At 42.4% G+C, this 24,770-nt stretch overlaps 1 protein-coding gene across 1 annotated transcript in view; it reads right to left on the bottom strand.

The window, feature by feature from the left end:
- LOC111977969 (disks large homolog 5) overlaps positions 1 to 20,135 on the bottom strand; it is a 104,921-nt gene extending 84,786 nt beyond the window's left edge. The window contains exon 1 of the mRNA XM_070448712.1: positions 19,388 to 20,135. Coding sequence (XP_070304813.1) covers positions 19,388 to 19,688 — 301 coding nt within the window. The 5' untranslated portion in view covers positions 19,689 to 20,135. The remainder of the gene's footprint in view (positions 1 to 19,387) is intronic.
- Between the last annotated feature and the right edge of the window lie 4,635 nt (positions 20,136 to 24,770).

The following is a 24,770-nucleotide window of genomic DNA, read 5'->3' on the forward strand; positions in this document are numbered from 1 at the left end:
CCATTTCCTGGTCGAAAAAATTCTAATAGTTCGCCTAATTTAAGTTCAAGTGAAAAGAAACGAAGCAGTCATTGTGTAGAGAATCATTGTACCATCTAAAACGCTGTGAAATATATTTCCCATAACCACAAATATTGTATATTCAGCTGTTTAAAGCTGGTGTACAAAACCTAAAGTAAAAGACGCACAAAAAAAAWATCAAAACGGGAAACAGAAATAWCACACATATAACAGATCTACCGCTTCTTAGAGTGATAATGTCTCCGGAGGGGATGACTGCCGTTTTACGGGCTCCTAACCAATTGTGCTATTCAGTGTGTTTTTTTGCGTTCTTGGTAACTTTTGTTGTACATAATGTTTCTCCCACCGTCTCTTATGACCTAAAACAGCTTCTGGACATCAGAACAGCAATTACTCACCTTGGACTGGACAAATATTTTTTATTTAATGAATCGGAGGCAAAAGATTTGACTCCTCCAGGACCAGGCCAAAATTGCTGTCATGCGCATGAAGAGGAGACGCCATTACAGGGGCTGCAGATCTGGGTGCTTAGTGGGAATTTGTCAGCAAGTGGATAATCCGCTTTTACCATCTGTCCTACTGGCGAATGTGCAATCACTGGAGAATAAACTGGATGAGCTCCCTTCGATATTATCTTACCAACGGGACATTAAAAACTATAATATCTTGTGTTTTTCCGAGTCATGGCTGAAAGAGGACATGGATTATATACAGTTGACTGGGTTTTCCGTGCATCATCACRCAATCAACGAGCTGTATAAGGCCATAAGCAAACAAGAGAATGCTCACCCAGAAGCGGTGTTCCTAGTGGACAGGGATTTTAATGTAGGAAAAAAACATACATCTGTTTTACCAAATTTCTACCAGCATGTCACATGAATTCAACTAGCCTACCTGGTTAAATAAAGGTGAAATAAAATTAAAAAATACATATTTTTTAAATCACGCATGAAGTACCAGTGGCTTGCTAAATACGGAAGTGGTCAGATGATGTGGATGCTAAGCTACAGGAGTGTTTTGCTAGCACAGACTGGAATATGTTCCGGGATTCAGCCGATGACATTGAGAAGTATACCACATCAGTCACCAGCTTCATCAATAAGTGCATCGACAACGTCATCTCCACAGGGACTGCACGTACATATCCCAACCAGAAGCCATAGGTCAGACAACATCCGCACTGAGCAAAATGCTAGAGCTGTCGCTTTCTAGGAGCGGGACACTAATCCGGACGATTATAAGAAATCCCGCTATGCCCTCTGACGAACCATCAAACAAGCGTCCATACAGACTAAGATTGAATCTACACCGGCTCTGACGCCTGTCGGATGTGGCCGGACTTGCAAACCATTACCGATTACAAAGAGAAACCCAGCCTCGAGCTGCCCAGTGATGCGAGCCTACCAGATGAGCTAAATGCCTTTTATGCTCGCTTCGAGGCACCAACTAGCAAGTGTCTTCACTGACATTTTCAACCTCTCCCTGACCGAGTCTGTAATATCTTCATGTTTCATACAGACCACCATAGTCACAGTGCCCAAGAAAGCCAAGATAACCTGACTAAATGACTACCACCCCATAGCACTCACATCTGTAGCCATGAAGTGCTTTGAAAGGCTGGTCATGGCTCATATCAACACCATCTCAAAAACCCTATACCCACTACAATTTGCATTCCACCCCAAAAGATCCACAGATGATGCAATCTCTATTGCACTCCACACTGCCTTCCCACCTGGACAAAAGGAACACCTATGTGAGAATATTATTMATTGACTACAGCTCAGCGTTCAACACCATAGTGCCCTCAAAGCTCATCACTAGGCAAAGGACCCTGGGACTAAACACCTCCTCTGCCACTGGATCCTGGACTTCCTGACGGGCCAACCCCAGGTGGTAAGGGTAGGCAACAACACATCTGCCACACTGATCCTCAAAACGGGGGCCCCTCAGGGGTGCATGTTTAGTCCCCTCCTGTACTCCCTGTTCACCCACGACTGCATGGCCATGCACAACTGCAACACCATCATTGATTTTACCGACGACACAACAGTGGTAGGCATTATCACCGACAACGATGAAACAGCCTATAAGGAGGTCAGAGACCTGGCAGTGTGGTGCCAGGACAACAACAACCTCTCCCTCAATGTGAGCAACAAAAAGGAGCTGATCATGGACTATAGGAAAAGGAGGGCCAAGCACACCCCCATTCACATCGACGGGGTTATAGTGGAGCGGGTCGAGAGCTTCAAGTTCTTTGGTGTCCATATCACAAAAAAACGATCATGGTCCAAACACACCAAGGCAGTCGTGAARAAGGCACGACAACGCCTATTCTCACTCAGGAGACTGAAAAGATTTGGCATGGGTCCTCAAATCCTGAAAAAGTTATACAGCTGCACCATTGAGAGCATCCTGACTGGTGGCATCACCGCTTGGTATGGCAACTACTCGGCATCCGACCATAAGGGGCTACAGAGGGTAGTGCGAATGGCCCAATAAATCACTGGGACCAAGCTTCCTGCCATCCAGGACCTCTGTACCAGGTGGTGTCAGAGGAAGGCCCTAAAAATTGTCAAAGACTCCAGCCACCCAAGTCATAGAATGTTCTCTCGGCTACCGCACGACAAGCGGTACTAGAGCGCCAAGTCTAGGTCCAAAAGGCTCCTTAACAGCTTCTACCCCCAAGCCATAAGACTGCTAATCAAATGGCTACCCGGACAATTTGCATTGACCCCCTTCTATACGCTGTTGCTACTCGCTGTTTATTATTTATGCAGTGACTTTACCCATACCTACATGTACAGTACCAGTCAAACGTTTGAACACACCTACTCATTAAAGGTTTTTTCTTTCATTTAACATAGTGATGGCATCAAAACTATGAAATAACATATGGAATCATGTAGTAACCACAAAAGTGTTAAACAAATCAAAATATATTATATATTTGAGATTCTTCAAAGTAGCCACCCTTTGCCTTGACGACAGCTTTGCACTCTTGGCATTCTCTCAAGGTAGGGGTGGACTCCACTTCCGGCGCCGACCGAGATGGCCGCCTCRCTTCGCGTTCCTTGGAAAATATGCAGTATTTWGTTTTTTTATGTGTTATTCCTTACATTGGTACCCCAGGTAATCTTAGGTTTCATTACATACAGTCGGGAGGAACTACTGAATATAAGATTAACGTCAACTCACCATCGTTCCAACCAGGAATATGACTTTCCCGAAACGGATCCAGTGTTTTGCCTTCCACCCAATACAATGGATCTGATCCCAGCCGGCGACCCTATGCGACGCCGTAAAAGGGGCAAACGTAGCGGTCTCCTGGTCAGGCTTCGGAGACGGGCACATCGCGCTCCACTCCCTAGCATACTACTCGCCAATGTCCAGTCTCTTGACAATAAGGTTGATGAAATCCGAGCACGTGTAACATTCCAGAGAGACATCAGGGATTGTAACGTTCTCTGCTTCACGGAAACATGGCTAACTCAAGAGACGCTAACGGAGTCGGTGCAGCCAGCTGGTTTCTTCACGCATCGCGCCGACAGAAACAAACATCTTTCTGGTAAGAAGAGGGGCGGGGGTGTATGCCTTATGATTAACGAGACGTGGTGTGATCATAACAACATACAGGAACTCAAGTCATTCTGTTCACCTGATCTAGAACTCCTCACAATCAAATGTCGACCGCATTATCTACCAAGGGAATTCTCTTCGATTATAATCACAGCCGTATGTATTCCCCCCCAAGCAGACACATCGATGGCCCTGAACGAACTTTATCTGACTCTTTGTAAACTGGAAACCACACACCCTGAGGCTGCATTCAACGTAGCTGGGGATTTTAACAAGGCTAATCTAAAAACAAAACTCCCTAAATTCTATCAGCATATCGATTGTGCTACCAGGTCTGGTAAAACCTTGGATCATTGTTATACTAACATTCCGCGACGCATATAAGGCCCCCCCGCCTCCTTTCGGAAAAGCTGACCACGACTCCATTTTGTGCTTCCAGCCTACAAACAGAAACTAAAAACAACAAGCTCCCGCGCTCAGGTCCGTTCAACGCTGGTCCGACCAATCTGATTCCACGCTTCAAGACTGCTTCGATCACGCGGATTGAATATGTTCCGCATTGCGTCCAACAACAACATTGACGAATATGCTGATTCGGTGAGCAGTTCATTAGAAAGTGCATTGACGATGTCGTACCCACAGCAACGATTAAACACTTCCAAACCAGAAACCGTGATTGACGGCAGCATTCGCGTGAAACTGAAAGCGCGAACCACTGCTTTTAACCAGGGCAGGTGACCGGAAACATGACCGAATACAAACAGTGTAGCTATTCTCTCCGCAAGGCAATCAAACAAGCTAAGTCCAGTACAGAGACAAAACAGAGTCGCAATTCAACAGCTCAGACACAAAGGTATGTGGCAGGGTTCTAAGTCAATCACGGATTACAAAAAGAAACCAGCCCCGTCGCGGACCAGGATGTCTTGCTCCCAGACAGGCTAAATAACTTTTTGCTCGCTTTGAGGACAAACAGTGCCACTGACACGGCCCGCTACCAAAACCCTGGGCTCTCCTTCACTGCAGTCGAGGGTGAGTAAAACATTTAAACGTGTTGACCCTCGCAAGGTTGCAGGCCCAGACGGCATTCCCAGCCGCGTGCTCAGAGCATCGCAGACCAGCTGGCTGGTGTGTTTACGGACTATTTCAATCCCTTATCCCAGTCTGCTGTTCCCACATGCTTCAAGAGGGCCACCATTGTTCCTGTTCCCAAGAAAGCTAAGGTAACTGAGCTAAACGACTACCGCCCCGTAGCACTCACTTCCGTCATCATGAAATGCTTTGAGAGACTAGTCAAGGACCATATCACCTCCACCCTAACCGGACACCCTAGACCCACTCCAATTTGTTACCGACCCAATAGGTCCACAGACGACGCAATCGCAACCACACTGCACACTGCCCTAACCCATCTGGACAAGAGGAATACCTATGTGAGAATGCTGTTCATCGACTACAGCTCAGCATTTAACCATAGTACCCTCAAAGCTCAAATCCCTGGGTCTCGACCCGCCCTGTGCAACTGGGTCCTGGACTTCCTGACGGGCCGCCCCCAGGTGGTGAGGGTAGTAACAACATCTCCACCCCGCTGATCCTCAAACCTGGGGCCCCACAAGGGTGCGTTCTGAGCCCTCTCCTGTACTCCCTGTTCACCCACGACTGCGTGGCCATGCACGCCTCCAACTCAATCATCAAGTTTCGGATGACACTACATGTGTAGGCTTGATTACCAACAACGACGGACAGGCCTACAGGCAGGAGGTGAGGGCCCTCGGAGTGTGGTGTCAGGAAATATACCTCACACTCAACGTCAACAAAACAAAGGAGATGATTGTGGACTTCAGGAAACAGCAGAGGGAGCCCCCCTATCCACATCGACGGGTGCAGTGTGAGAAGGTGGAAAGTTTTAAGTTCCTCGGTGTACACATCACGGACAAACTGAATTGGTACCCACACAAGACAGCGTTGTGAAGAAGGCGCAGCCGCGCTCTTCAACCTCAGGAGGCTGAAGAAATTCGGCTTGTCACCAAAAGCACTCACACTTCTACAGATGCACATCGAGAGCATCCTGTCGGGCTGTATCACCGCCTGGTACGGCAACTGCTCGCCAACCGTAAGGCTCTCCAGAGGGTAGTGAGGTCTGCAGAACGCATCACCGGGGGCAAACTACCTGCCTCCAGGACACCTACACCACCCGATGTCACAGAAGGGCCATTAGAAGATCATCAAGGACAACAACCACCGCAAACGCGCACTGCGACCTGTTCACCCCGCTATCATCCAGAAGGCGAGGTCAGTACAGGTGCATCAAAGCAGGGACCGAGAGACTGAAAAACAGCTCTCATCAGCTCTCATCAGGACCGCCACAGGAATGGAAGACCCAGAGTTACCTCTGCTTCATAGGATAAGTTCATTAGAGTTACCAGCCTCAGGAATTGCAGCCCAAATAAATGCTTCACAAAATTCAAGTAACAGACACATCTCAACATCCACTGTTCAGAGGAGACTGGGTGAATCAGGCTTTCATGGTCGAATTGCTGCAAAGAAACCACTACTAAAGGACACCAATAAGAAGAAGAGACTTGTTTGGGCCAAGAAACACGAGCAATGGATATTAGACCATTGGAAATCTGTCCTTTGTTCTGCCGTGTCTTTGTGAGACGCAGAGTAGGTGAATGGATGATCTCCGCATGTGTGGTTCCCACCGTGAAGCATGGAGGAGGAGGTGTGATAGTGATTTACTGGTGACACTGTTGGTAATTTATTTAGAATTCAAGACACACTTAACCAGCATGGCTACCCCAGCATCTGGTTTGCACTTAGTGGGACTATCATTTGTTTTTCAACAGGACAATGTCCCAACACACCTCCAGGCTGTGTAAGGGCTATTTGACCAAGACGGAGAGTGATGGAGTGCTGCATCAGATGACCTGGCCTCCACAATCACCTGATCTCAACCCAATTGAGATGGTTTGGGATGAGTTGGACCGCCGAGTGAAGGAAAAGCAGCCAACAAGTGCTCAGCATATGTGGGAACTCCTTCAAGACTGTTGGAAAAGCGTTCCAGGCGAAGCTGGTTGAGAGAATTGCAAGAGTGTGCTAAGCTGTCATTAAGGCAAAGGGGGGCTCCTTTGAAGAATCTCAAAAATAAAATATATTTTGATTTGTTTCACACTTTTTGGGTTACTACATGAATCCATATGTGTTATTTCATAGTGTTGATGTCTTCACTATTATTCTACAATGTAGAAAATAGTCAAAAAAKAAAGAAAAACCCTTGAATGAGTAGATGTGTCCAAACTTTTGACTGGTACTGTACATATTACCTCAATTACCTCAACTAATCTGTACCTCCGCACAAGGGTAGGCATTTGACCATCAGTTATTCTAAGATGAATGAACAATGGTTCAATACTTCCACCGTGCTCGAGTCAGCACACCAGTTGTTGTTGATGAAGAGGCAAATCCCCCCCCTGGATTTCTCCCGACTCCGCTTTCCTGTCTGCACGGTGAATGGAGAATCCATCGAGTTGGATAGCCATGGGGGTTGTCCGAGAGCCATGTTTCAGAAAAGCAGAAAATATTGTAGTTTTGAGAGTCCCGTTATTAGCAAATCCGTGATCGGAGGTCATCTATCTTATTATCAAGTGACTGAACATTGGCCAGTAAAATGAAGAGAAGAGGTCGCCAGGAAACGTCAGCGTTTCCTCTTGGGTAGCCCAAAAATTGGGTCGGAATTACAGAAAGAGGCCAGGGCCAATGAGTTGAAGTCGAAGTTGAAGCCGGAATTGAGGTAAGTAACTGCCGATCTGATGGTCAAAAGTTATTGTTGGTTGTAAGAAATGGTTGAGGATACATTGAGAAAATAAGGTAAAAGTAAACGACAAAAGAATCACAAAATAGCAAAGCTGGGGCGGAGCTTGCAAAACGCAGCCATCTAGTATGGCGCCATCTTCCATTTCTGAAGGCACTGAATGTATGTTTGTGCACATGAAAGTCAGTGATTTACAGTATGTTTACGATAGGTTAATGAGGTAATAAAAATGTGCTGTGACTAAAATGTGACCAAAATGAAAAGGGCATTTAGTTGACTAAAATGGTCCACTGTTTTCGGCATTTTGACAATCACTAGACTAATTCATTAACCAAATGACAAAAATTAGACTAAGACTGCCAGGACAGGGTCCTGGTCATTAGGACACAATGTTTTTAAATGTTTTTCAATGGAACCCAGGTGTACCCTCCCTGTTTCAGTCTGTTTTAGTTCCGTTTGGCACGTAATGCACAGGTCCCGGGAAAGGCCTGTGGAGGAGTGACTGAGTGGAGGAACCTGTCTGCCCAGTAGTGTGGGGAAGAACCCACTGTAACACCAGCTCTCTCTGTCTCTCACACGTTCTCTCTCTCAATCTCCCCCTCTCTCTTGCTCTCCCCCCTCTCTACCTCTAATTCTCTGCCTCTGCCCATTGTGACCTGTGTGAACTGCTCATCAGCCTGGTGGTGTAGGATTACAGAGAATGCATCCTAAATGGCGCCCTATTCCCTATACAGTGCACTCATTTCGACCAGGACCCATAGTACTGTAGTCGAAAGTAGTGCACTATATAGGAAATGGGGTGCCATTTGGTAYGCACTGAGTGTGGTTTCTCATGGGCTCCTATGGGTGCATGGATGAAATATAAGGCTTCAGACAGACAGCGGCATAGCAGAGGATGAGATACTTTATAGTAGCCATTTCAACAGCCATTGGCCTACTGTTACAATTCAGAGACAATGTCATTTTAACAGCCATAGGCCTACTGTTATAATACAATGTCATTGTATTTTTTTGGTACTTTTTACCCCCATTTTTGTGATATCCAATTGGTACTTACAGTCCTGTCCCATCGCTGCAACTCCTGTACTGGACTCGGACTCCTGGACTTGGGAGAGGCGAAGGTCGAGCCGCACTGCTTCTTGACACAGTGCCCGGAATCCAGCCGCACCAATGTGTCGGACGAAAAAAAACGTACAACTGTCAACACGAGTCAGCGTGCATGCGCCAGGCCTGTCACAAGGAGTCGCTTGAGCGCGATGGGACAAGAACATCCCAGCCGGCCAAACCCTCCCCTAACTCGGACAACGCTGGGCCAATTGTGCGCCGTCTCATGGGTCTCCCGGTCGCGGCCGGCTGCGACTCAGCCTGGGATCGAACCCGGGTCTGTAGAGACACCTCTACACCTGTAGAGACACACCGCATTCCAAACGGAATGCCTTAGACTGCTGCGCCACTCAGGAGAAGACAATTTTAACAGCCATAGGCATACTGTTACAATTACAGTGACAATGTCTGCACTAAATTTGAGTAAGTTAATTCATAATTGATATCATAAGATTGATATCTTACCAGGAGGAATCACTGGAAACTATGGCATGCTACTATGGCTGTGTGGAGGAGAAACATGCAATGTAAATTATTATTTGAAATGCAAAGAGCCTTTGCAGATGCTCAACAAAAGACAAGTGCCAACGAATTAATTAACACTAGCCGCAACTACATAATGTTTGAAGAACTTGAGTTCGGTTCAACTCACCACACCAGCCAAGTTGCGTGTGCCAAGTGTTGCAAAATAAATGTACACATACAGTGCATTCAGAAAGTATTCAGACCCCTTCCCTTTTTCCACATTTTGTTACGTTACAAGGGTACCAAAACATTTCTGCAGCATTGAAGGTCCCCAACAACACAGTGGCCTCGTCTTGGAACCACCAAGACGCTTCCTTGGGCTGGCCGCCAAGCTAAACTGAGCATTCGGAGGAGAATGTCCTTGGTCAGTGAGGTGACCGAGAACCCAATGGTCACCCTGACAGAGCTCCAGAGTTCCTCTGTGGAGATGGGAGAACTTTCCAGAAGGACAACCATCTCTGCAGCACTCCACCAATCAAGCCTTTATGGTAGGGTGGCCAAACGGAATCCACTCCTCAGTAAAAGGCACGACAGCCCGCTTGGACTAACAGAGCATGAGAAACAAGATTCTCTGGTCTGATTAAAACCAAGATTGAACTATTTGGCCTGAATGCCAAGTGTCACGTCTGGAGGAAACGTGGTACCATCCCTACGATGAAGCATGGTGGTGGCAGCATCATGCTGTGGGGTTGTTTTTCAGCGGCAGGGACTGGAAGACTAGTCAGGATGAAGGGAAAGATGAACGAAGCAAAGTACAGAGAGATCCTTGATGAAAACCTACTCCAGCGCACTCAGGACCTCAGACTGGGGCAAAGGTTCACCTTCCAACAGGACAACAAACCTAAGCACACAGCCAAGATGTCCGAAAGCTACTCCTGGGTTAAGTCTTTGAATGTCCTGGAGTGGCCCAGCCAGAGCTCCGACTTGAACCAGATCAAACATCCCTGGTGAGACCTGAAAATAGCCGTGCAGCTACGCTTCCCATTCAACCTGACAGAGCTTGAGAGGATCTGCAGAGAAGAATGGGAGAAACTCCCCAAATACACATGTGCCAAGCTTGTAGCATCATAACCGAGAAGACTCAAAGCTGTAATCGCTGCCAAAGGTACTACAACAAAGTATTGAGCAAACTGTCTGAATACTTATGTAAATGTGATTTWAAAAGAATTATATACATTTGCAAAAATGTCTAAAAACCTGTTTTTGCTTTGTCATTATGGGGTATGGTGTGTAAATTGATGAGGGGGGGAAATAAATGTAATCCTTTTTAGAATAAGGCTGTAATGTAACAAAATGTGCACTGTACATGTTATTCAATAATTTCACCCACAGCGCTTGTGCACGTGAACAAGCGTCTGTGTAGTCAGGTGCTAAAACAGAACTTGGTTCTATTAGAGAAGCTTGACACGCTGCAAGTCCCGCCTCCCAATCTACTCATTGGTTTTCAGGAGCATACAACCCCACGTGGGTATTTGAAAGATGAACGAGGAGAGATTAATCATAAATAACTAACCAAAAACTCTGAGAGCATAATTTTGAGGTCATATGAATTTAACATTAATTACTCTGCCATTTTCAAAGTCATGTCCTCCCGTCCTTGACTTTTCCTAAATAAATATTTTCAACACACTGAATTTCGATATCACAGAATTTCTGTTATAAGCATTTATAACCCTTCCTTCACCAGTTGGCTGCCATCTGACAATGGCCGATCAGACACTGGCCCTTCGAAACTACACCTAAAATATATCAAAACTAATTTCACACATAGGCATACAATAATAGATGTAGCCTAAAAACGACATTCATTTGACAATATTATCAATTGACTTGTGAAGAGACTGCAGCGCACCGTGGGTAATTGAAAAAGAAGGGAATGGAGCTTACAAAAAACCTTCATAACCTATCGGAAAGAGCAGGTTCTAAGGTTTCTAAAACACATACATGTCACACCCTGATCTGTTTCACCGGTCTTTGTGATTGTCTCCACCCCCCTCCAGGTGTCACCCATCTTCCCCATTATCCCCTGTGTATTTATACCTGTGTTCTCTATTTGTCTGTTGCCAGTTTGTCTTGTTTGTCAAGTCAACCAGCGTTTTGTCTCAGCTCCTGCTTTTCCCCAGTCTCTCTTTTTTTCTCGCCTACCTGGTTTTGACCCTTGCCTGTCCTGACTCTGAGCCTGCCGTCCTATACCTTTGCCCCACCTCTGGATTACCGACCTCTGCCTGACCTGACCCTGAGCCTGCCTGCCGTCCTGTACCTTTGCCCCACTACTCTGGATTATCGACCCCTGCCTGCCATGAACTGTTGTTTGCCTGCCCCTGTTGCTGTAATAAACATTGTTACTTCGACACAGTCTGCATCTGGGTCTTACCTTCAAACCTGATAATACATTTGCCAAACAACTTAAAATTAAGGCATGGTTTCCATTTCAAAATATCACTTTTTTGTCAAATATTACAGCAGCTACATACCATGAGTTCTACATGTGAGCACTTATGGCAGCATAGCCAAGGGCTACTAAGCACAGACTAGTAACAGAACATAAAATATGATGTTGTTTGAAATATCATTTATTCGTTTTTTAAATGTTTCTAAAGACCTGCCTTAAAGAATTAATGAATTTCTTTGCGATGTTGTATAACACTTGCATTGTGGCGTTTTGTGGTTTTTAATTTTTACATATAGCCTGCAGCAGAGTTCCCAAATAGGTGGCGCCGCGGGCCAAATTTGCAGAGTTTTCTGAGCAAAACAAAATGTGTATATTTCTTTTAGAATTGTTGTTCTTGGACATAAAAGACTGTAAAATCACCAGGAAATTAGCTCAGTAATTTGGATTTTGGAAATCTGTTCCCAAGTATTTCCACACATAAATAGAGAGGCATATGCGATCGTATCCCAATGTAGGTTTGAAATCATTTTGTTTTTCTCAAATACTATATCTGTTTTGGGTTCTTGCTGTCAATTTGCAGTGTACAAATTATTTACAGTGCATTCAGAAAGTATTCATACCCCTTGACTTATTACACATTTTGTTGTGTTACAGCCTGAATTCAAAATAGATTAAATATATATTTCTTCTCACCCATCTACACACTATACCCTATAATGACAAAGTGAAAACATGTTTTCGAATTTTTTGCAAATGTATTGAAAAAGAAATATATATATCTAATTCACATTAGTATTCACACCTGAGTCAATACTTTGTAGAAGCACCTTTGGCAGCGATTACAGCTGTGAGTCTTTCTGGGCAACATTTGCCGATTATTATTTTCCAAACTTCTTCRAGCTCTGTCAAATTGGTAGTTGATCATTGCTAGACAACCATTTTTCAGGTATCGTCACAGAGGTAGATTTAAGTCAAAATTAACTCGGCCACTCAGGAACATTCACGGTCTTCTTGGTAAGTAACACCAGTGTAGATTTGGCCTTGTGTTTTAGGTTATTGACCTGCTGAAAGTTGATTTAATCTCCATGTGTCTAGTGGAAAGCAGACTGAACCAGATTTTTTTTGTTTATTACATTTATTTTTATTCCTGAAAAACTCCCCAGTCCTTAATGATTACAAGCATACCCATAACATGATGCAGCCACCACTATGCTTAAAAATATGAAGAGTGGTACTAAGTAATGTGTTGTATTAAACACTTTGTATTCAGGAAAAATCGCTCGCCACATTTTTTACAGTATTACTTTAGTGCCTTGTTGCAAACTGGATGCATGTTTTGGAATATTTTTTCTGTACAGGCTTCCTTCTTATCACTCTGTCAATTAGGTTAGTATTGTTGTTTTCTGCTATCACAGCAATTAAACTCGGCAACTGTTTTAAAGTCACCATATGCCTCACCATTGACTTCCTTCCCTGGTCTTTGTGGTTGAATCTGTGTTTGAAATTCACTGCTCAACTAAGGGACCTTTCAGATAATTGTGTGTGGGGTACAGATATTAGTTAGTCAGTCAAAAATCACGTTAAACACMATTATTGCATACAGAGTGAGTCCATGCAACTTATTATGTGACTTGTTACGAAAAGTGTTACTCCTGAACTTATTTAGGCTTGTCATAAAGGGGTTGGATACTTATTGACTCAAGACATTTCAGCTTTTTAATTTTTATTCATTTGTAACTTTGACATTATGGGATATTGTGTGTAGGCCAGGGGAAAAAATCTCAATTGAATCCATTTCAGGCAGGAACATAACAAAATGTGGAAAAAAGTCAATGGATGTGAATACTTTCTGAAGGCACTATATAACTATGTTCTGGCCCCCCGACCATCCGCTTAAGTAGAAATCGGCCCATGGCTGWATGTAATTGTGGACCCCTGGCCTACAGTAACAAACTACTAAAAATGTTTGGGTGGGTTTGGTATTCTAATGGTAGGCCTACCTAAAACCTTCATAAACAGAACCAAATCATATATGCATAGTCACTTTAACTATACATTCATGTACATACTACATCAATTGGGCAGACCAACCAGTGCTCCCGCACATTGGCTAACCGGGCTATCTGCATTGTGTCCCACCCACCACCCCCCTCTTTTACGCTACTGCTACTCTCTGTTCATCATATATGCATAGTCACTTTAACCATATCTACATGTACATACTACCTCAATCAGCCTGACTAACCAGTGTCTGTATGTAGCCTTGCTACTTTTTAGCCTCGCTACTGTATATAGCCTGTCTTTTTACTGTTGTTTTATTTCTTTACCTACCTATTGTTCACCTAATACCTTTTTTGCACTATTGGTTAGAGCCTGTAAGTAAGCATTTCACTGTAAGGTCTACACCTGTTGTATTCGGCGCACGTGACAAATAAACTTTGATTTGATTTGAAATTATACTTTTTGCAATAGTACACTACCATTCAAAAGTTTGGGGTCACATAGAATGTCCTTGAATTTGGTTTTTAAAATAATAATACTTTTTTGTCCATTAAAATAACATCAAATTGATCAGAAATACAGTGTAGACATTATTAATGTTGTAAATGACTATTGACTACTGTCCAGGCCCTGAGGCAGCAAAGCAGCCCCAAACCATGATGCTCCCTCCGCCATACTTTACAGTTGGGATGAGGTTTTGATGTTGGCGTACTGTGCCTTTTCTCCACACAGTGTTGTGTGTTCCTTCCAAACAACTCTACTGTAGTAGTCCACTGTATTCTGTGGACAGATGAAAATCTGTCCACAGAATATTTTGCCAGTAGAGCTGAATATTTTGCCAGTAGAGCTGAATATTTTGCCAGTAGAGCTGAATATTTTGCCAGTAGAGCTGAATATTTTGCCAGTAGAGCTGAATATTTTGCCAGTAGAGCTGAATATTTTGCCAGTAGAGCTGAATATTTTGCCAGTAGAGCTGAATATTTTGCCAGTAGAGCTGAATATTTTGCCAGTAGCGCTGTCGAACATCCAGGTGCACTTTTGCAAACTTCAGACGTGCAGCAATGGGTTTTTTTGGACAGCAGTGGTTTCTTCCGTGGTGTCCTCTCATGAACACCATTCTTGTTTAGTGATTTATGTATCGTAGACTAGTCAACAGAGATGTTAGCATGTTCCAGAGATTTATGTAAGTCTTTAGCTGACACTCTAGATTCTTCTTAACCTCATTGAGCATTCAGCGCTGTGCTCATGCAGTCATCTTTGCAGGACGGCCACTCCTAGGGAGAGTAGCAACAGTGCTGAACTTTCCCCATTTATAGACAATTTGTTATTTTAAATGGACAATTTTTTTAGATTTTCTTTCAAAAACAAGAACATTTCTAAGTGACCCCAAACTTTTGAACGGTAGTGTATATATTAAATGTTTTTATTAAGACTGTTAGAATGCAATGGCTCATAACGGGATTGTTAGATGCCCAGCTTTTCTAGTGTTAATATTTGGAGTAGAGAAAAACATGATTTTGTATGATGGTCAAAATTCTACAAAGGATCATATGCGTTTCAGGTAAAATAACAACCCAATGTTCATCTCCCAGGACAGAACTAGCTAAATGTTCATGAATGTTTCATGTGTATTTGACATGCCCCAAAATTAATATAGTTTCTGCATTTTTTCACCTGCGTGTCATGATCGTGTCTGATATGGATGGACAAAATCAACACGAGGCACGCGCATGGCTGGTGTAGTCAATAAGTCAAACTTGAGTTTCGTTCAACTCAATGGAGCCTGTCAACGCTTAACAACAGACTTGCACCATTGAAGTGTAATAACACATTAACTACAGATAGCTAGGCCGCAACCTCACAAAAAAATGTGTCTTATCAAATGCAGCAGTTAAACGCTATGAATATGGCTACATTTACACAGGCAACCCAATTCTGATACTTTTCCACTAATTGGTCTTTTGACCAATCACATCAGCTCTTTTGCCAATAATTGGGCTGCCTGTGTAAAACGCAGCCTATACGTCTTTAATAAACTACTCGAGAGGCAGGTTATATTGACACCTTTTGAAATGATGCCCAATTATCATAATATTGAGCTGAAGCAGATTGAACTACATTGACTGCTAATGACGCAAACATTAGCATATTAACCATAACAGCTCAAATATGCCAAACATAATTTCCCCAGCTTCTGGATTTTGCAGTGGGGGGGGAAAAGCCTAATTTCATGTGAGGTTGAAAGGAAACGATGGCACGGGGCAGATGCTTTCAGGAACACAAAGGGCGAAAATTACCCCAAACTGAATGTGGGTTAGAGGTAAATAAGTCATAGAATAGACAAAGAGAGCAGCAGGAGGCTGTGAGGTGATATGCTGCTAACAAACATCTTCTCCGCTTAACCTTACAGCTACTAAACACTGGACTCTGTCAAAAGCAATAAGAACATTGGCAGATTAAAGTTCTAGAGTAGGTGGTTCTTTTAGAGTAAATATATAGACCTAGTGATCATACAGGTATAACAGTGTTAGGAATGTGCAGTAATAGTGCAGGTATAACAGTGTTAGGAATGTGCAGTAATAGTGCAGGTATAACAGTGTTAGGAATGTGCAGTAATAGTGCAGGTATAACAGTGTTAGGAATCTGCAGTAAACTCACTCCGCAGCTAGTTTGAAATGTCGCCAATGGAGCTATCCAATTGGATCATTTTGTATAGCTCAATCGATTGGTACGTTGTCCAGGAGGGTGGTCACGTGTGTTTGCGAGCAGAGGATCACTAGTTCGGAGTTCGGTATGGGACAGAGACAGTGGAGGAAGCGATACGGTTTAGCAGCACACATTAAATATGTGGATAAGGAGCAGTAGTAACCTGGTCCCAGATCTGTTTGTCTTCTTGTCAACCCCATTGCTATCATTGAGTATGTTTACATGCACAGTAATAATTTGATATTAAACTCATTATGGCAGTAGGCAGATTATATTTTTGTTATTTAAACTTTATTTAAACTAGGCAAGTTAGTTAAGAACAAATTCTTATTTACAATGACRCSMCYCCCCCCCCCCCCCCCCCCCCMMMAAYAGTGCGCCGCCCTATGGGACTCCCGGTTGTGACACAGCCTGGGAACGAACCAGAGTCTGTAGTGACGCCTCTAGCACTTAGACAGCTGCGCCTCTCGGGAGGCCATGTAAAAGCCTTACTTTGATATCTTAAATCGGCGTAAGGTCAAAATCGAAGTAAGCATACACCGACAGAGGTCGGCATGGCCGATTAATCAGTGCCGATTTCAAGTTTTCATAACAATCGGTAATTGGCATTTTTGGGAGCCGATTATGGCCGATTACATTGCATTCCATGAGGAAACTGCGTGTCAGGCTGCCCACCTGTTACACGAGTGCAGCAAGGTGCCAAGGTAAGTTGCTAACTAGCATTAAACTTATCTTATTAAAAAACAATCAATCTTCACATAATCACTAGTTAACTACACATGGTTGATGATATTACTAGGTTAACTAGCTTGTCCTGCGTTGCATACAATCAATGCGGTGCCCGAATCACAGCCTATTTCGCCAAACGGGGGATGATTTAACAAAAGCGCATTCGCGAAAAAAGCACAATCGTTGCACGAATGTACCTAACCATAAACATCAATGCCTTTCTTAAAATCAATACACAGAAGTAAAAAATGTAAACCTGCATATTTAGTTAAAATAAAATAATGTTAGCAAGCAATATTAACTAGGGAAATTGTGTCACTTCTCTTGCGTTCATTGCACGCAGAGTCAGGGTATATGCAACAGTTTGGGCCGCCTGGCTCGTTGCGAACTCATTTGCCAGAATTTTACGTAATTATGACATAACCTTGAAGGTTGTGCAATGTAACAGAAATATTTAGACTTAGGGTTGCCACCCGTTTGATAAAATACGGAATGGTTCCGTATTTCACTGAAAGAAAAAACTTTTTGTTTTCAAAATTATAGTTTCTGGATTTCATCTTATTAATGACCAAAGGCTCGTATTTATGTGTTTATTATAATATAATTAAATCTATGATTTCATATTTGATAGAGCAGTCTGACTGAGCAGTGGTAGGTGGCAGCAGGCTCGTAAGCATTCATTCAAACTTTACTGCGTTTGCCAGCAGCTCTTAGCACTGCTTGATTCACACGCTGTTCATGACTTCAAGCCTATCAACTCCTGAGATTAGGCTGGCAATACTAGTGCCTATTAGAACATCCAATAGTCAAAGGTATTTGAAATACAAATGATATAGAGAGAAATAGTCAACGTGTCATAWTTCCTATAATAACTACAACCTAAAACTTCTTAACTGGGAATATTGAAGAACTGGGAATATTGAACCACCAGCTTTCATATGTTCTCATGTTCTGAGCAAGGAACTTAAACGTTAGCTTTTTTACATGGCACATATTGCACTTTTACTTTCTTCTCCAACACTGTGTTTTTCCATTATTTAAACCAAATTGAGCATGTTCATTATTTGAGACTAAATAGATTTTATTTATGTATTATATTAAGTTAAAATAAGTGTTCATTGTTCATTCAGTATTGTTGTAATTGTCATTATTACAAATATATATATATATATATATATATATATATATATATATATATATATATATATTATATAAAAATCGTCCGATTAATCGGTATCGGCTTTTTTTGGTCCTCCAATAATCGGTATCGGTATTGAAAAATCATAATCGGTCGACCTCTAATTAAAACACCTGCTTTTCTGAGCAATCTTTAGAATTATTAGGACACGTAAACACCTTAAACGGCCTTCCAGCGTTGTATTTGACCTGCGCATGTGCTAGCACCAGCCGAGTGAGCCTCCCTCTTTACCGAGAGTGAAGTGAGCCTCCCTCTTTACCGAGAGTGAAGTGAGCCTCCCTCTTTACCGAGAGTGAAGTGAGCCTCCCTCTTTACCGAGAGTGAAGTGAGCCTCCCTCTTTACCGAGAGTGAAGTGAGCCTCCCTCTTTACCGAGAGTGAAGTGAGCTCGTAACAACTGAAGAAGTAGTTTTCACATACAAACTTTATACAGTATGTCCAAACTCAGAATTAAATATGCTTACCAAAAATAACATGGTCGCTGTGGTAGAATGTTTTGATTGGAAAGTTTCTGCATTCATCAGTGCCCTCGTGTATCCATGAAAACAGGATTATTAGGGAAATTGTTCTTGCAAAGCACGTAAATGTTTGAATCAAATTATTATACTATCTGACTACTGACAATAATTGCATTATTGTGTGCATGTAACCATACTCATTGACAAGCCAAACATGACAATGCCATAAGGATTTAACAAGAGAGCAAAAACTGACTGGTACCCAGGTTAACGAAAGGGGTGGAATAACTATATTTTGGGGTATCAACTACACCTACCAGTATTAGACTGAGGTCTCAGACTCTGACTATAGGTTTCTTATTGAATACTGTATGCTCAAAATGCTACTATGAAAGCTGTTAATGTGTGAGTGTAAAATCACTGTCTGTCTCTCTCTCTCCGTCTCTCTAAAAATAGAATTTAACCCAAAGTCCCTCCACACTCTTTGTCCTGCTATCCTTTATGTTGTCATATTGTTAATATCATCAAAGCTGGAGAAGTGAATTAGGTTGGAATGGAGAACACACACACACAGAGACAGAGACAGACACACACACACACACACACACACACACACACACACAGAGACAGACACTAGATCAAATCTTAAAGTGGACCACCAGATGTGGCAGATGTCCATAATGAACGTGGGACTGAGACCACACATGGGGCAGAGTGATGTCAAGTTGTTTACATCAACTTGTGATCGTCTTGATCATCTCAACGACTGCATTTGACAGATTTCTGACCCATATTTAGGCTATTCACAATATGCGAATATAATGACATTCTTTGACATTTGATTTGAGGATTGTAATTTCTCACCAGATGAATGATCTACGTCTCCAACGCCGTTCATTAAAAGTGCAGAATTCAGGTGAGGGTGCGTCTTTTCTAGGGCAGCGCAAAGGTCTTTGAAATGGTCTCTCTCTTTACTTATCAAGATTTTCAGGAGAAGGACCACTTTCTCCGAGTTGGACGAGCAGTTGTGACCCAGTTCATAACGTTCCGATTGGGTGAGGGTACCAGTTTGAGACAACACCTCCACGACCCGATCTGCATGTGTTATTGACTCCAGTAAGTTCTGGTAGCATTTATCTAACAACTCTTTGTGCTTAGACTCCATCTCTCTCAACTCGCTGCTATTTGCACGACTACCGCGTTGCCTACGTTTTATCAACTGACCACTTTAAGATCTCTATACAGTTCAGCCGTAACCCTTTCTGGATAGGTCACTTCTTGGAAGAGTTGAGTCGTAGTCCCGCGATTGTAGTGCATAGCCAAATTGTGTCGCTTTTCATCCCAAATAGAAAGAAGAGTAGACCCAAGTAGCCATATTTGTTGCCCAGGGCTGTTGACTGGTGCGCTAAGAAAAAGGGTTACATTTTACCACAGCGTTCAAGATCCAACTTTTCCTCCGTTTTCGTGACTATTAGGCTACGGCTGAAGTGGTCCGCATCGTATACCCATTAAATCCGGTCTTTCTAAGTCGAGTTCGACCGACATGCTGAAAAGTAGTACAACTCTTTAAGAGCCTTTGCCCAGAACCGCAACCTCCACCATGACTCGAGCGCAGCAGCTGTAGTTCCCCTGCCAATCATATTTTAGTGCAATGGCCAAGTGGGCGGGGCTTTCCACAGACGCACCTGGTTTAAAACTTTACATTGAAAGGTAGAAAAATATTACTGTGAATTGGTAGGGACACCACTTGGGATAAAATAGACCCATACAATAATAGCAATATTGAATTATCCCCGTTATTTTCTGTCATTTTCTGCTGAATGGAGGATCTTTGTAGTGAAAAATATTCAGTAGGTCTGTTGCATTATATAATTTCTCATGGCACATTTTCCTCTGATGTATTTTATACCTATATCTAAACCACAACACTCTGTCGATTATTAGGCTATCAGTTTGTATAAAATATTACAATATTCTGTTTATACTGAACGAGATGTATTCCTCTTTGTGTCCCAAAAGGCACACTATTTCCTGTATAATGCATAATTTTGACCAGAGCCCCTAATGCACTATATACGGAATAGGGTTCCATTTAGGACGTATTCCTATCTGGATTGTCCACTGGTTGACACATCTGCACTATAATTTTGCTTCTGTTCTACATAGTCGAATCCTTCTCACATCATCTAAAAGAAGGATTCAGTAACTGGAGGCAGAAGTCACATCTGCCATGCAGATGAGAAGGTCTTGGGAGACAAACGAGATTGAGTGAGGTAGACGAGATGAGGAGAGATGGGGTCAATGGCCTAACTAAGCTATAACACACAGCCTCTAACCCTGACATCTATGGCCTATTTCTAACCCAACACTATAAAACATAGCCTCTAATGCTAAGCTATAAGACATAGAAATATGATGCCATGCAGGGTAGGTTATATGTAGGTTATAACAGAATACCTTTGCGAACACTTTATTATGGGTAACACCCAACTTTCACTGGGGATGGTGGGACATGTCCTCCCCACATTCTGAAATTGCATTTTTGCCCCCCCCCCCAGCTTTATCATTGGAATGTGATACAAAACGAGGCCACGGTGTGCTTTAGGACCATGCGGACACCTCCGAGCAGTCGGGTAGGCTGTTTGGAGTGATAATCCRACTGGATAAAATAATATGTATATATATGGTTTGGTAAATCCAAAGTTGCGCCCCTGGTAACATATATGGGCCCTGTTCAAAAGTAGTGCCCTATATAGGGCATAGGGTGCCATTTGGGATGCAAACAATGCCATTCATTGCAGTAAACCATACACAGACGACCACCGTTGAGCTGGCCCTACTGTGAGTGAGCTTAATTCTGTACACACTGTGCATATAGACTGACCCTGTGGCGTTTTAAACAGCTTGAAAACAATACTACTGATTATTCTAAATCAGTCAGCTACTTCAGCTTTTTACATGGAAAATCCATACAGAGCTGATTGGAATTTTGTGAAAATATGTAAATTCCTCGAACATAACTGTCACAGAACATACAGTACCTACATAAGGGGTGTGAGGGTTGCTATTGAATGCTATAGTAGTCTTCTACTGTCAATTAGAATTAATTTAAACTTGAAATGCACATGGTGCTATCATATAGTCTATGAATGAATGCACGTGCATGCACACATTCACACACATGTGCGCGCCCGCACTCATACACGCACTCATACACACACATGCACACACACACACACAACGCACACACAACACACCACACACACACACACACACACACACACACACACACACACACACACACACACACACAAATACACAAACACACTTAAGGGGGCTGAAACATCCCATCGACTCATGGTATAGATACAATTGGATACAATAGGATTTTATTGTAATACATCAAAAGACTTTACTTGTTTAGTTCATCAGAGGTAGCATGATTGAAAGGGTAGGCTATACATGCCAAAATCCAGGATTAAATGGGTGAGTTTCACTGCATCGGGAAATCTGCTATCTCATTATGTGTTATTCTTCTAATCCTTAATTTTTCATGGAGGATTGAGAGTTAAACAGGGATTACTACATCCATGGCAACCAAATGTCACTTGGGCAGAATGTTCACTCATTCCATATCAACTGGCTGGATAAATTCCACTCCTATCAACTCCTGTGAGTGACCGCATTTTGCTATTGTCTATCCCCATAACTGGATGTAAATAAAGTAGAATGCCATGTTTCAGATCGGATTGATTGAAAAAGAGTATGTCCAACCTGAAAAAGAGTGTGTCCTGTCAGGAGCAGGGGTTAGGAAGTACACTGGAATTCCAATTCTCTTCAACACCTTTCAGTAAGGATTTTAAACATTTGGAACTGGAATTTAGTTAACTTTCTGAATTGACTTGAATTGAAATGGAATTGATCCCAACCCTGGTCAGTAGTCAAATATTTTCAATCTGAATTGTCTCCCCGGACCCTTTCTACATAAATTGAACATGGAATGGTATGGATCAGGTGAGAGACAGACAACCTGCCCCAACCTCCCTTATGAGTACAATATACAGTAGTAGAGACAGTCCCAGGGGGAAGAAGACCCAGTGAGTCAGTCAATCAGTACATGGTGGTCTGACCTTGACAGCAGCTCTGGTTGACAGTAGCCCTGGTCTGACTGCACCAGTTCAGTTCTGATGACGCATGGACATATTATTGATCAACATGACTCTATGGGAGCATTTAAACAGCAAGCCAAATGTAGATTCCCCCACTCCCAGCCAATATGGGACATTCGGCCATTCTCTCTGATAGACAGCTGGAAATGACTATATGTGCACGCCATAGACGGTATAGGTGTATGTGTTTAAGCTGTGTAAAGGGCATGATGATTAGAAAGGCTTAAATATTTTCCTGGTACTAAAATATGTGTTAATAATTCATCAAGTGTAACTCTGTAACAACAGTACAAGGAAGTGGTCGGACTTTCCCGCTTTGCTCCTAATTTACCTTTGACCTTCATATTTGATGAAGAAAGGATCACATGGATTTACAAAGTGAAGGGTCATTTAGTAGTAACACTAAGCTAACCCTCAAACATAAAGATTTGGTTCCTATTCTTCCTCAGTATTATTGACATTTGAGTCATTAGAAGATGCTCTTAGAGCCTTTTTACACATAGAAAATGTGTAAAATAATATTTTTTTTTACGTCAGATTTATAGAGCGACTTACAATAAGTCAACTACAGTGGGTGAAAGAACCACAATCATTGCAGGTAAATCCAGCTTCAAAATAGCCTCTTTGATATGTAATTTATAAGTCTGTGACGCTACGATACAAGAAGCCTAGCCAACATATATTAAAATGATTACAGCTGCATGAGAAAAGCTTCATTCACTTATCATAAGAGTAGGGGTGTTAACCCAGGTGCCATGGCTAAATCCCCAATATTTTATACCAATCATACCATCATGGCCACCAAATCAACCACAGCTTCCATATTGGCTCATTCATCCCCTCTGAAACTCTTCCCCAGGTCGTTGCTGTAAAATAATGTGTTCTCAGTCAACTTACCTGGTAAAATTAGGGTAAATAAGGGAGGGAAGAGAGCGAGAAAGATAGGAAAAGAGAGGGAGGGGTCTTTGAAATATTGCCTTTAAATACATTTCTCTCATCCTCCATTTCATCCACTATTTTCAGCCCAGCTAAAGCTCTCTGCTGTGCTAAAACCACTATCTGGTGTGGCAGTGAACTMTAACGCAAACCAACCTTTTTCTCAAGTCCCAATTGGCACCCTATTTGATGGGCCTTGGTGAAAAGTAGTGCACTATAAAGGGAATAGGATGCCATTTGAGACATTATTTAATTTCCCCTCTCMGATAAGAGAGGAAGGCCCATGCAGAGAGGATACTTTCATATGAGCCTTTTCATTTCCACCTTTGACTGTAGGTAAGGTGAGGTAAATCTTGTCTCTGAAGAGGGATCGACTGTCAGCTTGACTTCGATGTGTCTGCGTAGGTTCATTATCTGGCCACGGTGGAAATGAAACAGGCCTTTGAAATGCAAATGATCATTGTTGTGTTAAACAGCTGTCTAATAGGGAAATAACTATTTAAGAAGTTATTAAATGTCTCTCAGTTGAGAAATTAGTCATTGCCTGGTCCCAAGTCTGTTTGTGCTCTTTCCATCTTCAATGCTGTCCTTGTGCAGCCTATGAGTGTAAAGGATTTGGCTTAATAGCACTCAGGCTATGACAATCAATGATATGAATATGAAGGACAAAAATCCAATTATTGAAACAAAAAATGAGTCAGTTAAAATATTTTAATTGACACGAAGGATGCCGTTATAAGCCTGTGGATGAACATTACAACAATCAAATGATTATAAACATTAGTTTGTACATACAAAGGCAGCACTTTTGGGCCATTGTGACAAGTAACAAAAGTGGTATTAATATAATAGCTATATACTGTGCCAGAATTTATAATTTTCCAGTTACCATGTCTCAGTGGATCCATTGCCAATTTCACTTGTGTATAAAACCTGCTCTCTACTGGCATAACATTTTACTACATGTATACCGGTTATAGATACCTATGTAATGAATAAATATTTCACTTTTGGCAAACAGTTGCACAATGACTTACATTCAAATTATGGTAAAAATGGCAATGAAAGATTACATGAGAAACAAATATTGACTTGTGTGGAACTAAATAGCTTTCAAAATAGATGGTATAACATTGAAAGAG

The sequence above is a fragment of the Salvelinus sp. IW2-2015 genome, linkage group LG18 (genome assembly GCF_002910315.2).
Source record: "Salvelinus sp. IW2-2015 linkage group LG18, ASM291031v2, whole genome shotgun sequence".
NCBI lineage: Eukaryota > Metazoa > Chordata > Actinopteri > Salmoniformes > Salmonidae > Salvelinus > Salvelinus sp. IW2-2015.